The sequence below is a fragment of the Theropithecus gelada genome, chromosome 19 (assembly GCF_003255815.1).
Source record: "Theropithecus gelada isolate Dixy chromosome 19, Tgel_1.0, whole genome shotgun sequence".
Classification (NCBI taxonomy): domain Eukaryota; kingdom Metazoa; phylum Chordata; class Mammalia; order Primates; family Cercopithecidae; genus Theropithecus; species Theropithecus gelada.
Genome location: NC_037687.1, coordinates 32,993,031 through 33,008,992, shown reverse-complemented (window position 1 = coordinate 33,008,992; position 15,962 = coordinate 32,993,031). Strand labels below are relative to the sequence as shown.

At 46.1% G+C, this 15,962-nt stretch overlaps 1 protein-coding gene across 1 annotated transcript in view; it reads left to right on the top strand.

Moving 5' to 3' along the window:
• Nucleotides 1–15,613, top strand: part of NLRP13 (NLR family pyrin domain containing 13) — a 39,858-nt gene extending 24,245 nt beyond the window's left edge. The window contains exons 6-11 of the mRNA XM_025368822.1: nt 41–211; nt 3,569–3,733; nt 6,673–6,843; nt 9,591–9,761; nt 12,592–12,762; nt 15,439–15,613. Of these exons, the coding sequence (XP_025224607.1) occupies nt 41–211; nt 3,569–3,733; nt 6,673–6,843; nt 9,591–9,761; nt 12,592–12,762; nt 15,439–15,613 (1,024 nt within the window). The remainder of the gene's footprint in view (nt 1–40; nt 212–3,568; nt 3,734–6,672; nt 6,844–9,590; nt 9,762–12,591; nt 12,763–15,438) is intronic.
• The last annotated feature ends 349 nt before the right edge of the window (nt 15,614–15,962 follow it).

The window sequence follows — 15,962 nt, the reverse complement described above, 5'->3', positions numbered from 1 at the left end:
CTACTTTGCTCTTATGGTGTTCTCTCTCTCCCTCATGAAGGACAAGCGAGGTTGATTCCAGGATGCACGCCTGGAACAGTATTTGTTCTACATTGGTCACGAATGAGAATCTGCATGAGCTAGACCTGAGTAACAGCAAACTTCATGCTTCCTCTGTGAAGGGTCTCTGTCTTGCACTGAAAAATCCAAGATGCAAAGTCCAGAAACTGACGTAAGTGTGAGACGCCAGCAGCTCAAGAGGATACCCTAGGAGAATCACCCAAGTTCTCTCTTTTGATGAGTACTTCTCTTTTGAGAAGTATAACTTCTCTCTTTTGATGGATCATGAGGTCAGGAGATCGAGACCATCCTGGCTGACATGGTGAAACCCTGTCTCTGCTAAAAAATACAAAAAATTAGCCGGGCGTGGTGGTGGGCGTCTGTAGTCCCAGCTATCCGGGTGGCTGAGGCAGGAGAATGGCGTGAATCTGGGAGGCGGAGCTTACAGTGAGCCAAGTTCATGGCACTGCACTCCAGCCTGGGTGACAGAGCGAGACTCCATCTCAAAAAAAAAAAAATTCCCAGGAACTCAACTGCAGAGATCCTGCACGTTTGGGGTGGGACCTGAGCGCTTCTCACAGTCTACCACGTCATGCTGCTCTTGCTGGATCGTGGACCACACTTAGAGTAGTGTTGACATGCAGGCCATCCAACCTATGGCTACCTATTTGCCAGAAAGCAAGCTAGGTGTTCAGGAGGATACAATAAACTGTGTTTATATTTATGAAACTGCTACTTAGGTGAAGCAGGCTGAAATTTTAAAATGCCGATCTATCACGAATGATCTCACGCTAGAGGTACCTGTAGACAAAGTAATTTTTCCCTAGGGCCTCAGTCCTGCTGTTTTGAGCTGGATTTGAAGGAGTAGAAAACCTCAAGGGTATGGTGGAGTCAAAGCACTCAAGAGGAGCTGCAGACACGTGTAGTCTGAGACGGTTTCGTGTCTTAAGCAACAGTAGGTAGCGTTTGATGGGTCACTGCTGCCTTCCGTGAGTACCGGGCATCTCCTGTGTGCCAGGTTCTGTTCTCAGTTCGGAGGTTCTAGCCGTGAAGCCAACAGATGACTCCTGCTGTGTCGGGGATCTTACATTGTGTCAGGGAAGCAAACAAAATGATCAGAATAGGACCCAAGAGGGTGGCATCTCCTGAAGAAAACTGGGGGCTCAGAAAGGATGTGTGAGGAGGAAGGTGGGTTGCAGGTTTTCAGTAGGAGAGGCAGAAGGGCCTCACTGAAAAGGTATTTGGGTAAAGACCGACGTGACTCGGCGTAGGGGAGGAGGAGGGACTGTGTCCGTGGATACCTGGGGGAAAACATTCCAAGACAAGAAAACAAGATAGAAGGCACCATGAGGAGAATGTACTTAGTATGTTCAAATGATATCAAGAAGGCTGTCAGCACTTCTATTACCAGTTCTATACATTTATTTCTGTCCAGTGACATGTTGCAGCCAGCTCCTACAAGCTGGTGAGAGCTACTTGTGTGTGTACCTGTCTTTGTTACTCTGTTTAGTGACAGCAAGTGGGCAGTTCGAAATTGGCCATGACCGGCTTGGAGAATTTACACCACAGAAATTGGCAAAGCTATAAATTAGGACTTTTTTTTTTTTTTTTTTCCCGTGGAGATCCAGGGGTAACATTTATCAGCATACCACTGCATTTGACATGTATGTCCTTCCTCTTGGAGGCAACACCAGGGTTTTCTAGGCTTGTCCTGGGATGAATTATGGAGAAAGATGAGCTGCAGAAAAGGGAAAAAGTATGTGAATTAAAAACAGAACCTTTTAAAATAAAGGTGAGCAGGGGGAGTGTCCTCTCCAGAGCTGGAGGACAGCTATGGACGGAAGCATATTGGTCCCCTGCTAATATGATCCAAGGAGGAATGAATGACAGGGTCTCAGATCTGGCTTGAAAATAGGAAGAAATTAGCAAATGGAGGTGGACCTTGCATAACAAGGGGGGAAAACTAGAGAGAAATGTATAGCGTTGAATCTGAGGTAGGATTTGTCTGAATGATCTGGCATCTAGGCCAAGGAATTATACCTTGGTTTTTGCCCACCATTAGGTCTTATTTTTCCAGGTCTAAAGCCTAGATGCGTGCATCGATTCAACCAGTTAAGAGTGAAAGGTTTGATCAGAATTTTCCTCAAACCTCAGTGGTACTGAGTGAGCTGGACCAAACTCATGAGAGACAGGAATAGAGGGCTGTGGCCTTCATTTATTTTTTAAAAATAGATTTAAGTTGGCCGGGCGCAGTGGCTCAAGCCTGTAATCCCAGCACTTTGGGAGGCCGAGACGGGCGAATCACGAGGTCAGGAGATCGAGACCATCCTGGCTAACACGGTGAAACCCCGTCTCTACTGAAAAAAAAAAAATACAAAAAACTAGCTGGGCGTGGTGGCGGGCGCCTGTAGTCCCAGCTACTCAGGAGGCTGAGGCAGGAGAATGGCATAAACTCGGGAGGCGGAGCTTGCAGTGAGCTGAGATCTGACCACTGCACTCCAGCCTGGGCGACATAGCCAGACTCCGTCTCAAAAAAAAAAAAAAAAAAAATTTAAGTTCATGGGTACAACTTTATGTTTGTTACACAGGTAAATGTGTGTCATGGGGTTTGTTGTACAGATTATTTCATCACCCAGATATTAATCCCAGTACCCATTAATTATTTTTCCCGATCCTCTGCCTTTTCCCACTCTTCACCTTCCAACAGGCCCCAGTGTTCCTCTCTGTGTCCATGTGTTCTCATCATTTAGCTCCCACTTATAAGTGAGGACATGTAGTATTTGGTTTTCTGTTCCTGCATTAGCTTCCTAAGGATGATGGCCTCCAGCTCCATCCATGTTCTCATAAAGGACATGATCCTGTTCTTTTTTATGACTGCATAGTATTCCATGGTGTATAGGTACATTTTCTTGTTTAGTCCATCATTGATGAGCATTTAGGTTGATCTCCTGTCTTTGCAATTGTGAATAGTGCTGCAATGAACAAACATGTGCATGTGTCTTTATAATAGAACGATTTATGTTCCTTTGGGCATATACCCAGTAATGGGATTGGGCAGTCTTCTTTTTAAATTTTTCTTTTAATATTAAAATTTTGGTCTTAGTTAGTTCTCAAGATAAGAAGAAAGAAGTTCAAGAAAATGCAAGAGAGTTATTCTTGCTGGGCTTGAGTTTTTCTTTCTAGGTTGGATTGTATGTGTGTAGCGGGGGGTCACACATACAATACACCTACTCCTAGAAGAGTAGGTGGCCCCAGGACCTCTTCATGGCAGATCTCTAGGAGAGGTGGAGAGGGAGGGAGGGACTCCTCACTTCGTACATGCAACTGAGTTTACTGATTTTTGAGGGGAGTATGTTAGTTTTTATTTTCAAGGTCCAGTACCATGGTTCAGCCCTTGTTTTAGATACCTTGTGTACCCTGTATAACCTTGGCAGTGCGTGTGGTAGAAGGCAGGGTGAGGAGGCAGACGGGATCCTGGAAACCAGTCTTCTCCCCCCATCCAGCTTTCCATGTCCCTTCCCTTCCTCAGGTGCAAATCGGTAACTCCTGAGTGGGTTCTGCAGGACCTCATTCTTGTCCTTCAGGGTAACAGCAAGCTGACCCATCTGAACTTCAGCTCTAACAAGCTGGGAGCGACTGTCCCCCTGATTCTTAAAGCTTTAAAACATTCAGCTTGTAACCTCAAGTATCTGTGGTAAGTCTCTGGCTCCCTAGATCTGTCAAGGGGGGTTGCAAGACTACCCCTCGCTTCCACGATCCATTGGGAGGGCTGACAGCACTCAGCATTTTAGCAAAAGGAGACAGAGAAATGAGCAAAGGAAAATTTTCCTATGTGCGAAGCAGTGGTTCTCAAATTTTAATGTGTATCAGCCTCACATTGGGGGAGGTTATTTCTTATTTTGTTTTGTTTTTGAGACAGGGTCTCACTCTGTTGCCCACACTGGAATGTAGTGATGCAATCTCCGCTTGCTGCAACCACTGCCTCCTTGGCTCAAGCAATCCTTCTACTGCAGCCCCTGAGTGGCTGGGACCACAGGTGTGTGCCATCACACCCAGTGAATTTTTCTACTTTTTGTAGAGATGGGGTTTTGCCATGTTGTCCAGACTGGTCTTGAACTCCTGGACTCAAGCAATCTGCCTGTCTCGGCCTCTTGAGTGCTGGGATTACAGGCATGAGTCACTGTGCCTGCCCCGACCTAGTGGGTGTTTTAAAATACAGATTCCAGGCCAGGCGCGGTGGCTCATGCCTGTAATCTCAGAACTTTGGGAGGCCCAGGTGGGCAGATCACAAGGTCAGGAGTTCGAGATCAGCCTGACCAACATGGTGAAACCCGTCTCTACTAAAAAATATAAACATTAGTAGGGCATGGTGGCATGCACCTGTAATCCCAGCTACTCAGGAGGCTGAGGCAGGAGAATCGATGGAACCTGGGAGGCAGAGGTTGCAGTGAGCCGAGATCAGGCCACTGCCCTCCAGCCTGGGCAACAGAGCAAGATTTCAACTAAAAAAAAAAAACAGATTCCAGGAACTCAACTGCAGAGATCCCGCACATTTGGGGTGGGACCTGAGAATGAGCACTTCTAACAGGCTACATGTCATGCTGCCCTTGCTGGATCGTGGACCACACTTTGAGTAGCGTTGACATGCAGGCCATCCAACCTCTGAAAGGGAGAGGAAGAGGGAGAGAGTCAGCTTTCATTCATGGAGCAGGGGGCTCTGTAAACGCAGATCACTCTTTCGGAGAGTAACGGTCTGTCTCGGGGTCTCTGTGAAAGGTTGGAGTCCTGTGGCCTGACCCACCAGACTTGTCAGCTCTTTCTCAAACTCACTGAGAACACGAGTCTCAGCTTCCTCAGCCTGGGGGACAATGATCTCTCTGACGTGAAAAGCCTGAGGGAGTCCTCCACGCTACCAACGTGTCCCCTGAAGCAGCTGTCGTAAGTCTTGCGGCCTTCTCAAAGCATCTTCCTTGCAAGTTGGGGTGGCACAGCGGGGGTGGCAGTAGGGTATGTTTTGGGGAACCTCGGGGATTCCCCTACTGTCTTTACTTGTCACATTGACATACTTATTTTCTTTCTTTTTCTTTCTCTTTCTCTCTTTGTCTTTTTCTTTCTTTTACTCTTTCTTTCTATCTCTATCTCTTTCTATCTCTTTCTATGTTTCTATGTTTCTATGTTTCTGTCTATCTTTCTATCTTCTTTGTGTCTGTCTCTTTCTCTATCTCTCTATCTCTTTCTATCTCTATCCTTTTTCTCTCTCTCTTTCTATCTCTCTATCCCTCTCTCTCTTTCTATATCTCTATCTCTATCTCTCTATATCTCTCTATCTCTATCTCTCTCTATATCTATCTCTATATCTCTCTATATCTCTGTCTGTCTCTCTCTGTCTCTGTCTCTCTGTCTCTTTGTTTCTGTCTCTGTTTCTGTTTGTCTGTCTCTCTACCTGTCTGTCTGTCGGTCGTCTATCCTTTTTTTTTCTTTTTTTTTTTTTTGAGATGGAGTCTCACTCTATCACCCAGGCTGGAGTATAGTGGCACAATCTCAGCTCACTGCAACCTCCACCTCCTGGGTTCAAGCGATTCTCCCACCTCAGCCTCCAGAATAACTGGAATTACAGGCACACACCACCATCCCTAGCTAATTTTTGTAATTTTAGTACAGATGGGGTTTTACCATGTGGGCCAGGCTGGTCTCCAACTCCTGACCTCAGGTGATCCCCCCACCTTGGCCTCCCAAGGTGCTGGGATTCCAGGCGTGAGCCACCGCACCTGGCCTCTTCTTTCTTCCCACCACCTTAGGTCTCAGTTCCAGCCAGCTTTCCCCTCACTTTGATCATGGCTCTCACCCGGCAGCCTTTCTTTGCATGATCTCCTTAGGCTTCTTTGATCCTCCCCAGATCTAGGGGTTTTCAACTGAATTCTGTTAAATTAGTTGAAACTGGGGATGATTTGATTTTTTTCCCCCAGGGGATATTTGGCAATGCGTGGACAACATATTTGGTTGTCCCGATGGTGCGGGGGATGCTACTAGTGGGTAACACCTGGTGGGTAAAGGCTGGTTATTACTGATGTCCTGTAATGCACAGGGTGGTCCTGTCATTCTGCAACTAAGTGTGATCCAGCCCACACCTCAACAGGGCTGAGAAAATCCTACCTTGACTCACTGTTTTGTTTTGGTGTTGTTTTTTTTTTTTTTTTTTTTGAGATGGAGTCTCCCTCTGTCACCCAGACTGGAGTGCAGTGGTGCAATCTTGGCTCACCGCAACCTCCGCCTCTTGGGTTCAAGCAGTTCTCCTGCCTCAGCCTTTCTGAGTAGCTGGGACTACAGGTGCCCGCCACCATGCCCAGCCTTTTTTTTTTTTTTTTTTAAAGCAGAGATGAGGTTCCACCATGTTGGCCAGGCTCTTCTCGAACTCTTGACCTCAGGTGATCCGCCCGCCTTGGCCTCCCAAACTGTTGGGATTACAGGCGTGAGCCACTGCACCTGGCCCTTTTTCTCCTTTAAGCTTTTGTTCTTTCTCCAATTTAATCTTCCCATAGTGTTTGGGTCTCAGGGGTTAAGGGGTTGAGAGAGAAAAGTAGAGGAACCTGGGCATCATGGCTGAGGCTCACCTTGTACCCGCAACTTCCACAGCCTGGAGAAATGTAGCCTGTCGGCGGCCAGCTGTCAGGACCTGGCCTTGTTTCTCACCAGCATCCAACACGTAACTCGATTGTGCCTGGGATTTAATCAGCTCCAAGATGACGGCATCAAGCTGTTGTGTGCGGCCCTGACTCACCCCAAGTGTGCCTTAGAGAGACTGGAGTAAGTTTTCCCTGATTCCGTTTCTAGAAATGACTCTATGGGCACAGATACCAAGAATAATGGTTTCTTCATCTGCTATCTATTTACATTATTAAAAAGTAACATTCACTGAGTAATTACTGTGTGCCAGGAATTGCTGTAAAACAGATTCCGAGTAGCATCCTAGATCTGTTGATTCCATCTCTGGAGTTTATGCCAAGAAAATTAATTTCCACAAGGACCCCAGGAAATAATGAATTTTTTGGTCAACCCATATGTGAGCTCTTAGACAGAGAACAAGACTCAAGGCTGGGGTGGTAGATATGACATTTACTTCCTGCCCATAGGTGGAAGATACAGTTTTATGAGTGACATATAAAAACAAAACAATAGATATGAAGAAAAACAAAGTAGAACAAGAATAGAATGACAGGGATGGGGTTGATTTCCCAGCAGGGTCTTCTCTCACCAACCTGTTTGAAGAGGTGATACTAAAATTAGAGACTCAGATGAAGCAAGGGGAGGCAGCAGTATGCAGAGAAGAAACAGCAGAGTGAAAGGCCTGAGGTTGGGCCGGGCACAGTGGCTTGTGCCTGTAATCCCAGCACTTTGGGAGGCTGAGGCGGGCAGATCACGAGGTCAGGAGTTCAAGACCAGCCTGACCAACATGGTGAAACCCCATCCCTACTAAAAATACACACAAAAAATTAGCCGGGTGTGTGGCATGTGCCTGTAATCCCAGCTTCTCAGGAAGCTGAGGAAGGAGAATTGCTTGAACCCAGGAGCTGGAGGTTGCAGTGAGCAGAGATGGTGCCACTGCACTCCAGCCTGGACGACAGTGAGACTCCGTCTCAAAAAAAGGCGTGAGGTTGGAATGAGCACAGTATGTTGGAAGAACAATGAGGAAGCTAGCATGGTTGGAGTAAAGTGAGTGAGGGTGATAGTGGGAGGAGATGGAGGTGCCTGGGACATGCTGGGCTGTGTAGGAATCTGTTTTGTCTGGGGTGAGATAGAAAGTCATCCTTGGATTAGAAGTGGGACATGACCGTAATCTGACCTACTTTGAAAGGTCGTGCAGGCTGCTGTTGACAGGTAGACTACAGTCTGGACAAAAATACCAGTATGAGCAAGAGATGGGGCTCCTATCCACCAGGAGAGAGTGGCCCGTGGGGAGGTTACAGGATTTCAGGATAGATGGGAAGGTAGAACCAATGGGGTTTGCTGATGGATTCAAGGTGGTTGAGGAGGGAGGGTACCAAGAACACCTCCCAAAGGGTGAGGTTGGCAGCTAGGTAAAGGGTGGGACCATTCTCCAACACGGGGAAGATTGGGGGCAGAGCTGGGTCTGGGTGAAAAGAGTTTGGGTTGGGGATATAGGAGCTTGAGATGCCTATTGAATAACCACGCAGAGATGTTACATGAGCAGTTGTAGGCAGGACTGCGAGATGTTACCAGAGGATTGCCGTGCCAGGATGAGAGACCCCATACAGTGGTGGACACATAGTGAGATTCTTTAGATCTCCTTTCTCTAGCTGCATTGTGCTGCTGTGGTGCAGGTGTGGAATAGAGGGAAAGCTGGGTTCTCCAGAGACTGGACAACTTCCTGAGACTGAGTATAAAAAACAGAAAGGCCAAGGGCCTTTAGGTGTCACCAAGTTCATGATCCTGGAGAACCATGGACTCTGAACTGGCAAAGTAGCAAAGGGCCAGTGCCCACTGAGCACTGAGTCTGCAAGAACAGGAATATCGATAGGTGATTCATATGTATAATGTGAGTTAATCATACATGTGTGTGATTATGTATATGAGAATATAATGTGTAGAATTGTAACACCATTATTATAACTAATTATAATTAGTATTAGAACCCTAATATAAGTATAACCCTAATAATTAGTATAATTATAATTGTGTTAATTCTACCCACTGTAACATGATCATACACACATAATTACATGTTGTATTTTAACCAATTATAATTGTAATTATATAATTACAACTAATTATAATATAGTTATATATAACAAATTATTAAATTATAATTTATAATTGTAATTATATGTATATACATGTATAATTGTAACATATATTTCAATATATATTTTAGTGATATATGTATTATGTAATATGTGTACTATATATGTAATATATAGTTAATATTTAATATATTAATATATGATAGTATATAACTACATATATTTTCATAAAACTTACATGTTAACACAAACATATTATGCAATACATACATATCTAACGTATGCCATCTCTATTAGTGACATAATAATCTTCTATAACCTGCACACTGCCTGTTTGCCAAGTGCCATCCCAAGCACACGCACTGCTCATGGGCTCACTGGCAGCTCTCTCCTAGACCATCCTACTGCACTTCGGAAGGCAGTGAAGGCTGAAAAGAGTGCAGGAGCTTGCCGAGGGTCTCCCAGCTGCTGACAGACAAGCCCATTTGGACCCGTGCCCAACTGGCTCCAGAACCTTGGAGCCTTGAAAGTTGTTTTCTCTATTTTTTCCTAAACCAATCACTAATGAGAAGCACAGACTTGATATGCCCACTGTAGAAATCTGGACCGAGGGAGGGTTATGATACGCAAGGTACTAGCATAGACTGGGTTGGTGTCCAGTGGAAAAGAAAGGCCACGTGGTCCAGGGAGCTGCTGCATGTGTGGACTCGGAGGCGGCCTGAGGCTCTGCCCCGGGAGCCTCCATCTGGGCTGCTTCCCTGAGCGTCTGTCTCTGTGGCTCTCACCCTGCAGGCTCTGGTTTTGCCAGCTGGGAGCACCCAGTTGCAGGTACTTGTCAGATGCTCTCCTGCAGAACAGGAGCCTGGCACACCTAAATCTGAGCAAGAACCGCCTGGGAGATGAGGGAGTCAAGTTCCTGTGTGAGGCCTTGGGTCGCCCGGATTGTAACCTGCAGAGCCTGAAGTAAGTTTTCTTGGCTCCCTCTCAGTGAGTGGATGGAGGAGAGCGATGGGAATTGACGCATCCATGCCTGAGTTCCTGATGGGGTTTGAGTGAGGTGTGGACAAGCTCTTTGCCATAGAGGAGCTTCTGGTTTTGTTGGGGGTGTGGGACGGGGAAAGTGGGATGACTGTGAATGTGTGTGTGTCTGGGGGACCTCGAGACCAGCCCCCAGGTGTGATGTTTCAATGGGAGGACTGGGGATTCAGCCCGGAGTTGTATTCACCACTACACTTCATCAGGGTGAAAGGACACAAGGCAAATCAGCAAAGAGAAAGGGACGTGGGACAGAGTCCAGAGGAAACCAGACATAGGCTCCCAAGAGTCCTCTTCCCCATGTAGTTACATGTGGGATATGACAAGGTTTCTCTTCAAATAGCCTGATCAATCCTTTATTCTTTAATCCACAGTGCCCCTCCCCTTCCCTTTTCTTTTTCTGCCTTTACATGTCCAGGCTCCAGCGGCTTCTCAGTGTTAGCTCACATTCCTTTCCTTATTTGGGAAGAAAACTGGCTTTCTAGCTCATCATCGCAGAAGACTTCTTCGCCTTCTCCCCCTTCTCCCTTACGGGCCCACATTATCTAAGAGAAAGTTCAGATGTTTAGCCAATCAGGTCTAGTTTAGATTGTGCGGTTCGACCCCAGCCAATGGGGAAAGGGCACGGGGTCAGGATTTGCATCAGGGATAAAAACTTTCATTTTCCTTTGTTCTATGTGCTCTCGGGGCCACTGGCCAAAGAGAAGGATCCCTCTGGGCAGAAGTAAATTTGCTTTGCTGAGAACTCCTTGGTCTGAGTGCTCGTTTTCCTTAAGACTCCAAGCTTTATTTCCAACATCACACAAGACACACAATTCCTCCAGCCACCAGCTGTGGCAATCGTGCCAAGTGCAGTCTACCAGGGCAGCCCATTGGAGACCCTCTGCCCAGGGTTTTTACTGGGTGCTGGTTATGTGTGATCTAGCATGTACCAAGACATGAGGTTATGTGTGATCTAGCGTGTACCAAGACGCGAGCCACAGCACCTGGCCGGTCAATGGATTTTTTATTCTTCCAGGGGAATTTGAAACTTAAGCAAGAGTAGAGAGAAGAGCATATACTCCAATCCATGCTCAAACTTCAACAATTACTGATTTATGACCTATCTCCTTTCATTAAAGCTTCACCAACACTCAGTAATGGGATTGCTGGGTCAAATGGGATTTCTGGTTCTAGATTGAAGAATCACCACACTGTCTTCCACAATGGTTGAACTAATTTCTCCCTCTAAGATAATTTTGAGGCCCATCCCGTGGGTGATATATCTTCCTTTGTAAACACAAAATAGTTTTATATTTGCATCTGCATTTATAAGAATGAAGTTGAGTATGTTTTCAAATGCTGACAACCACTGATAAACTTTTTTTTTTTAACCAGTTGCATTTTGTTTTTTCCCTACTCACTCGTAAGGAACTCTTTCTTGTTTTTAAAAGCTTAATCTTTTTATTGTAAATTTACCATCTGTATATGTTTTGGGTGTGCAAAGTGTTACGATTATGAATACAAAGTGGAATAAAGTTAGTTAACGTGTCCATCACCTCAAATACTTTTTTGTGGTGAAAATATTTGAAATTATGTTAGCAATTTTGAAAGGTACAATGTTCTATTAAGTACATTCGCCATGACATGCAATAGATCTCAGAAAAAACAATCATATTCCTGCTGAGATTTTTGTACCCTTTGACCACCATGTGTAAACTCTAGGGAGACCTGACTGTCTTTGATTTGCATGTATCATTTATCAGGCTGGCAGTTCTCTTACACTTGGCCTTTGAGGGTTTAGCCACTGGACATTGTTCACATAGTCAAAACTGTTTCTATTTGTATTTATTTATTGTTTTGAGACGGACTCTCACTCTGTTGCCCAGGCTGGAGTGCAGTGGCACAATCTCGGCTCAGTGCAACCTCTGCCTCCCAGATTTAAGTGATTCTCCTGCCTCAGCCTCCCGAGTAGCTGGGATTACAGGCGCTCGCCACCATGCCTGGATAATTTCTGTATTTTTAGTAGAGATGGCATTTCACCATGTTGGGCAGGCTGGTCTCGATCTCCTGACTTTGTGATCCACCTGCCTCGGCCTCCCAAAGTGCTGGGATTACAGGCATGAGCCACCACACCGGCCAAACCTTTTTTTGCAGGGGAGAGGGGATTTAAGGATTTTGGATTGCTATGCACCTTCTCCACATAAGGGTATCAGCCTTCCAATGTTCCTCTCTCTCCTCCTGTCTCTTCCTTGTCCCTCCTCTCCTCATCCCTCCCCACCTCATCCCATATTTTCTCCAAATAGTCACCTGGATTAACTGTCTTGAACTTATTATGGTATAGTAATTTATTCTGGGAAATTCAGACCTGGTATCTTCAGCTCAACTGTTGAACTCGAGGGCTGAGAATGGTGCACTGTGATAACCAAGCCAACTCTGGGTGCTAGGGGGTAACCACCACAGAGAGGCCCTTCACACTCATGCACCTGCGGGGGGTGTGGGAGGGACAGGGCTGGACTGCTGTACCTTCTTCTTTCTATCTCAGGCAAACAGAGCACCTGCAGGTGTCTCGGCCCTCCTGACTCGCTTCCTCCTCATTTCAGGCTTGGGACAGAAGTCTGGCTTCAGGGTGTCTCCTCTCCTTGGACATGAGACTGGCAGCTGTAAATAGTCTGGCTTCGGTGTCTCCTTTCCTTGGACGTGAGATGGGCAGATGTAAACACAGCACAACTTCGGGACGCAATTAGTTTACCCCCTTTTGTACATTTCTATTTTGCAGTTTGTCAGGTTGTTCTTTCACAAGAGAGGGCTGTCGAGAGCTGGCTAATGCCCTCAGGCATAATCATAACGTGAAAATCTTGGATTTGGGACAAAATGATCTTCAGGATGAGGGAGTGAAGCTACTGTGTGAGGCTCTGAAACCTTCACATCGTGCGTTGCACACACTTGGGTGAGTTGATGCTGTTCTCCTCACAGAGTCTCCCTTCTCTACTTTTGCGGGTACGGAGATAAAATGACAGGATCCCATCAGGGGTTAGAAAGTGAGGCAAAGGAAGGACAAGTCCTCCTCTAATAAATCTCGGCCGAGCGTAGTGTCTCATGCCTGCAATCCCAGCACTTTGGGAGGCCAAGGTGGGCAGATCACCTGAGGTCAGGAGTTCGAGAGCAGCCTGGTCAACATGGGGAAACCCCTTCTCTACTAAAAATACAAAAATAGCTGGGAGCAGCGGCTCACGCCTGTAATCCCAGCATACGATGAGGTTGAGGTTGGGTGGATCACCTGAGGTCAGGCGTTCAAGACCAGCCTGGCCAACATGGGAAAACCCCATTTCTACTAAAAAAACACAAAAATTAGCCAGGTATAGAGGTGTGGGCACCTGTAATCCCAGCTACTCAGGAGGCCGAGGCAGGAGAATCGCTTGAACCCAGGAGGTGGAGGTTGCGGGGAGCTGAGATGGCACCATTGCACTCCAGCCTGGGGGACAAGAGCTAAACTCCATCTCAAAAAATAAACAAACAAAAAAATCTCTCCTGCTACATGATAAGCTTGAAGTTTTTCGCGTTTAGAGAAGTGTTTCACTCGTTACCACTATCCTCGGTACATTGCAAGTATTATTCCTCCCAATGCGTCCACGGTGGGCGCCAGGTGCTGGCGGGTGGGTGCAGCCTGCTCTCTGCACTGTGAATCTCCACTTCACGGTTGTTAACCGTCATGCAACATAGACTCAGCAGACTCAGATGAGTTGCTCTGAAATGTAGGAGTTTTTGCTAAATGTGGCTTAAATGACAGCCATTTCTCCTGTAGGGAATGGCTCCAGGGCTCGCTAATCCAAGAGCTCAGTGATGTTTTCCGAAAAGGTGTTCGTCAGGATTTGTTACTATCAAATGAACCGACTCAAACTGTAAACCACCTCCAGCGTTGTTGGGGTTTACCAGCCACCTCAAACCTCTATTCAGAGATTGTTAAATCTACTCTATAGACACCACAAATAATTGCTGGTTTAAACATAAACTAGACTTGTTCTCTCATAGGCCTGAAGGAGACATGAATAGGTTAATGGTATCTGCAGTGCCAAATTTAAGACAGTTTGGCATAAATGCATTCTGAACCAAGTTCGTCTTAAAAAGAATCAGTTAATGAAGCAACTTACTGAACTATTTCCTTAAGAGAGAGACTCATTCTGATCTTTTTCTTTCTAAAAGAAGGGCTTTATTGTTTGTTTGTTTGTTTGTTTTAAAGATGGGGTCTCTCACTCTCACCCAGGCTGGAGTGCAGTGGTGCGATCTCAGCTCAGTGCAACCTCTGCCTCCTGGGCTCAAGCAATCTTTTCACCTCAGCCTCCTGAGTAGCTGGGACAACAGGTGCACGCTACCACACTCACCTATTTTTTCCTATTATAGAGATGAGGTTTCACCATGTTGCCCAGGCTGGTCTCAAACTCCTGAGCTCAAGTGGTCTGCCTGCCTCAGTCTCCCAAAGTGTTGAAATTACTGACATGGGCCACGGCGCCTGGCCAGCGTGTCACAGTTATTTATGAACTCAGGTGGAGATTCCTGATGCGTTAAACTGATCTAAGGTACTTTCTCACTTTTGTCTTTGTGTTTCTAGTAGCTAGCCAACCATATGTTCAAATTTTGTATTGTTGAATTTAGAAATAAGATGGAAAAAAGTGGAAATCAGGAATAATAGTGCTATTTCAGTTCTTTCAGAGATCTAATAAACTCATATCCATTGTATACTAAAATGGTTTGTTTCACATTCTGCCAGGTTAAATTTTTGTTTCCCCCTCCATCAAATACAGTTTAAAATAGTATCTGCCTTTGATAGGATTGATGGATGGGTTAGATGAGTTACGTGTCAGTATTTAAAAGGTGCCCAGCATGGAATAAGTACTCCACTCAGTTTTTTTCCTTTTTTTTGTGAGAGGGAGTCTCACTCTGTTGCCCAGGCTGGAGTGCAGTGGTGCAATCTTGGCTCACTGCAACTTCAGCCTCCCGGGCTCAAGCAATTCTCTGCCTCAGCCTCCCGAGCAGCTGGGATTGGATTACAGGCTCACACTACTACACCCAGCTAATTTTTGTATTTTTTTGTAGTAGAGACAGGGTTTCACCATCTTGTCCAGGCTGATGTTGAACTCCTGACCTTGTGATCCACCCACCTCGGCCTCCCAAAGTGCTGGGATTACAGGTGTGAGTCACCGCACCCAGCCCTTTTTTTTTTTTTTTTTAAAGACAGAATCTTGCTGTCAGCAGGCTGAAGTGCAGTAGTGTGATCTCAGCTCACTGCAACCTCTGCCTCCTGGGTTCAAGCAATTCTCCTGCCTCAGCCTCCTGAGTAGCTGGAACTACAGATACGTGCCAACATGCCTGGCTAATTTTTGTATTTTTAATAGAGAGGGGATTTCACCATGTTGGCCAGGATGGTCTCGATCTCTTGACCTCGTGATCCACCCACCTCAGCCTCCCAAAGTGCTGGAATTACAGGCATGAGCCACCGCACGGGGGCAAGTGCTCCACTCTTAAGCAGTCTGTTTTAGTAATAGTTTTTCTGTAGATGTGATATCTCTTTACTAACTTTCCAGTCTCAGAGGATTATCTGTTATGCTTTCTTCCCGCCCGCCCCTAGGTTGGCAAAATGCAATGTGACAACTGCTTGCTGCCAGCATCTCTCCTCGGTTCTCAGCAGCAGTAAGAGCCTGGTCAATCTGAATCTTCTAGGCAACGAATTGGATCATGATGGTGTCAAGACGCTATGTAAGGCTTTGAGAAAGTCGACATGCAGGCTGCAGAAACTCGGGTAATCCCCACTGACTTTTCCATGGGCGAGAACCTACAGGGACAAGGCTAGATTGATTAGGCTTCTAGAGCACGCGTCAGGTTTCCATTGCACTCGGCTTCCTCGGGGAAGAACCTACAGGGACAAGGCTAGATTGATTAGGCTTCTAGAGCACGCGTCAGGTTTCCATTGCACTCGGCTTCCTCGGGCAGTGCTGGCCAGTGGAACTTCCAGTAAGGGTGGGAGTGAACTCTCTCCCTGCTGTGCACCTGCCACGTAGCCACTAGCGGCATCTCATCATTGGGAACTTGAAACATGGTTAGTGTGACTGGGAACTGTAGTTTTCTTTTTTTCTTTCTCCTTTTTTGAGATGG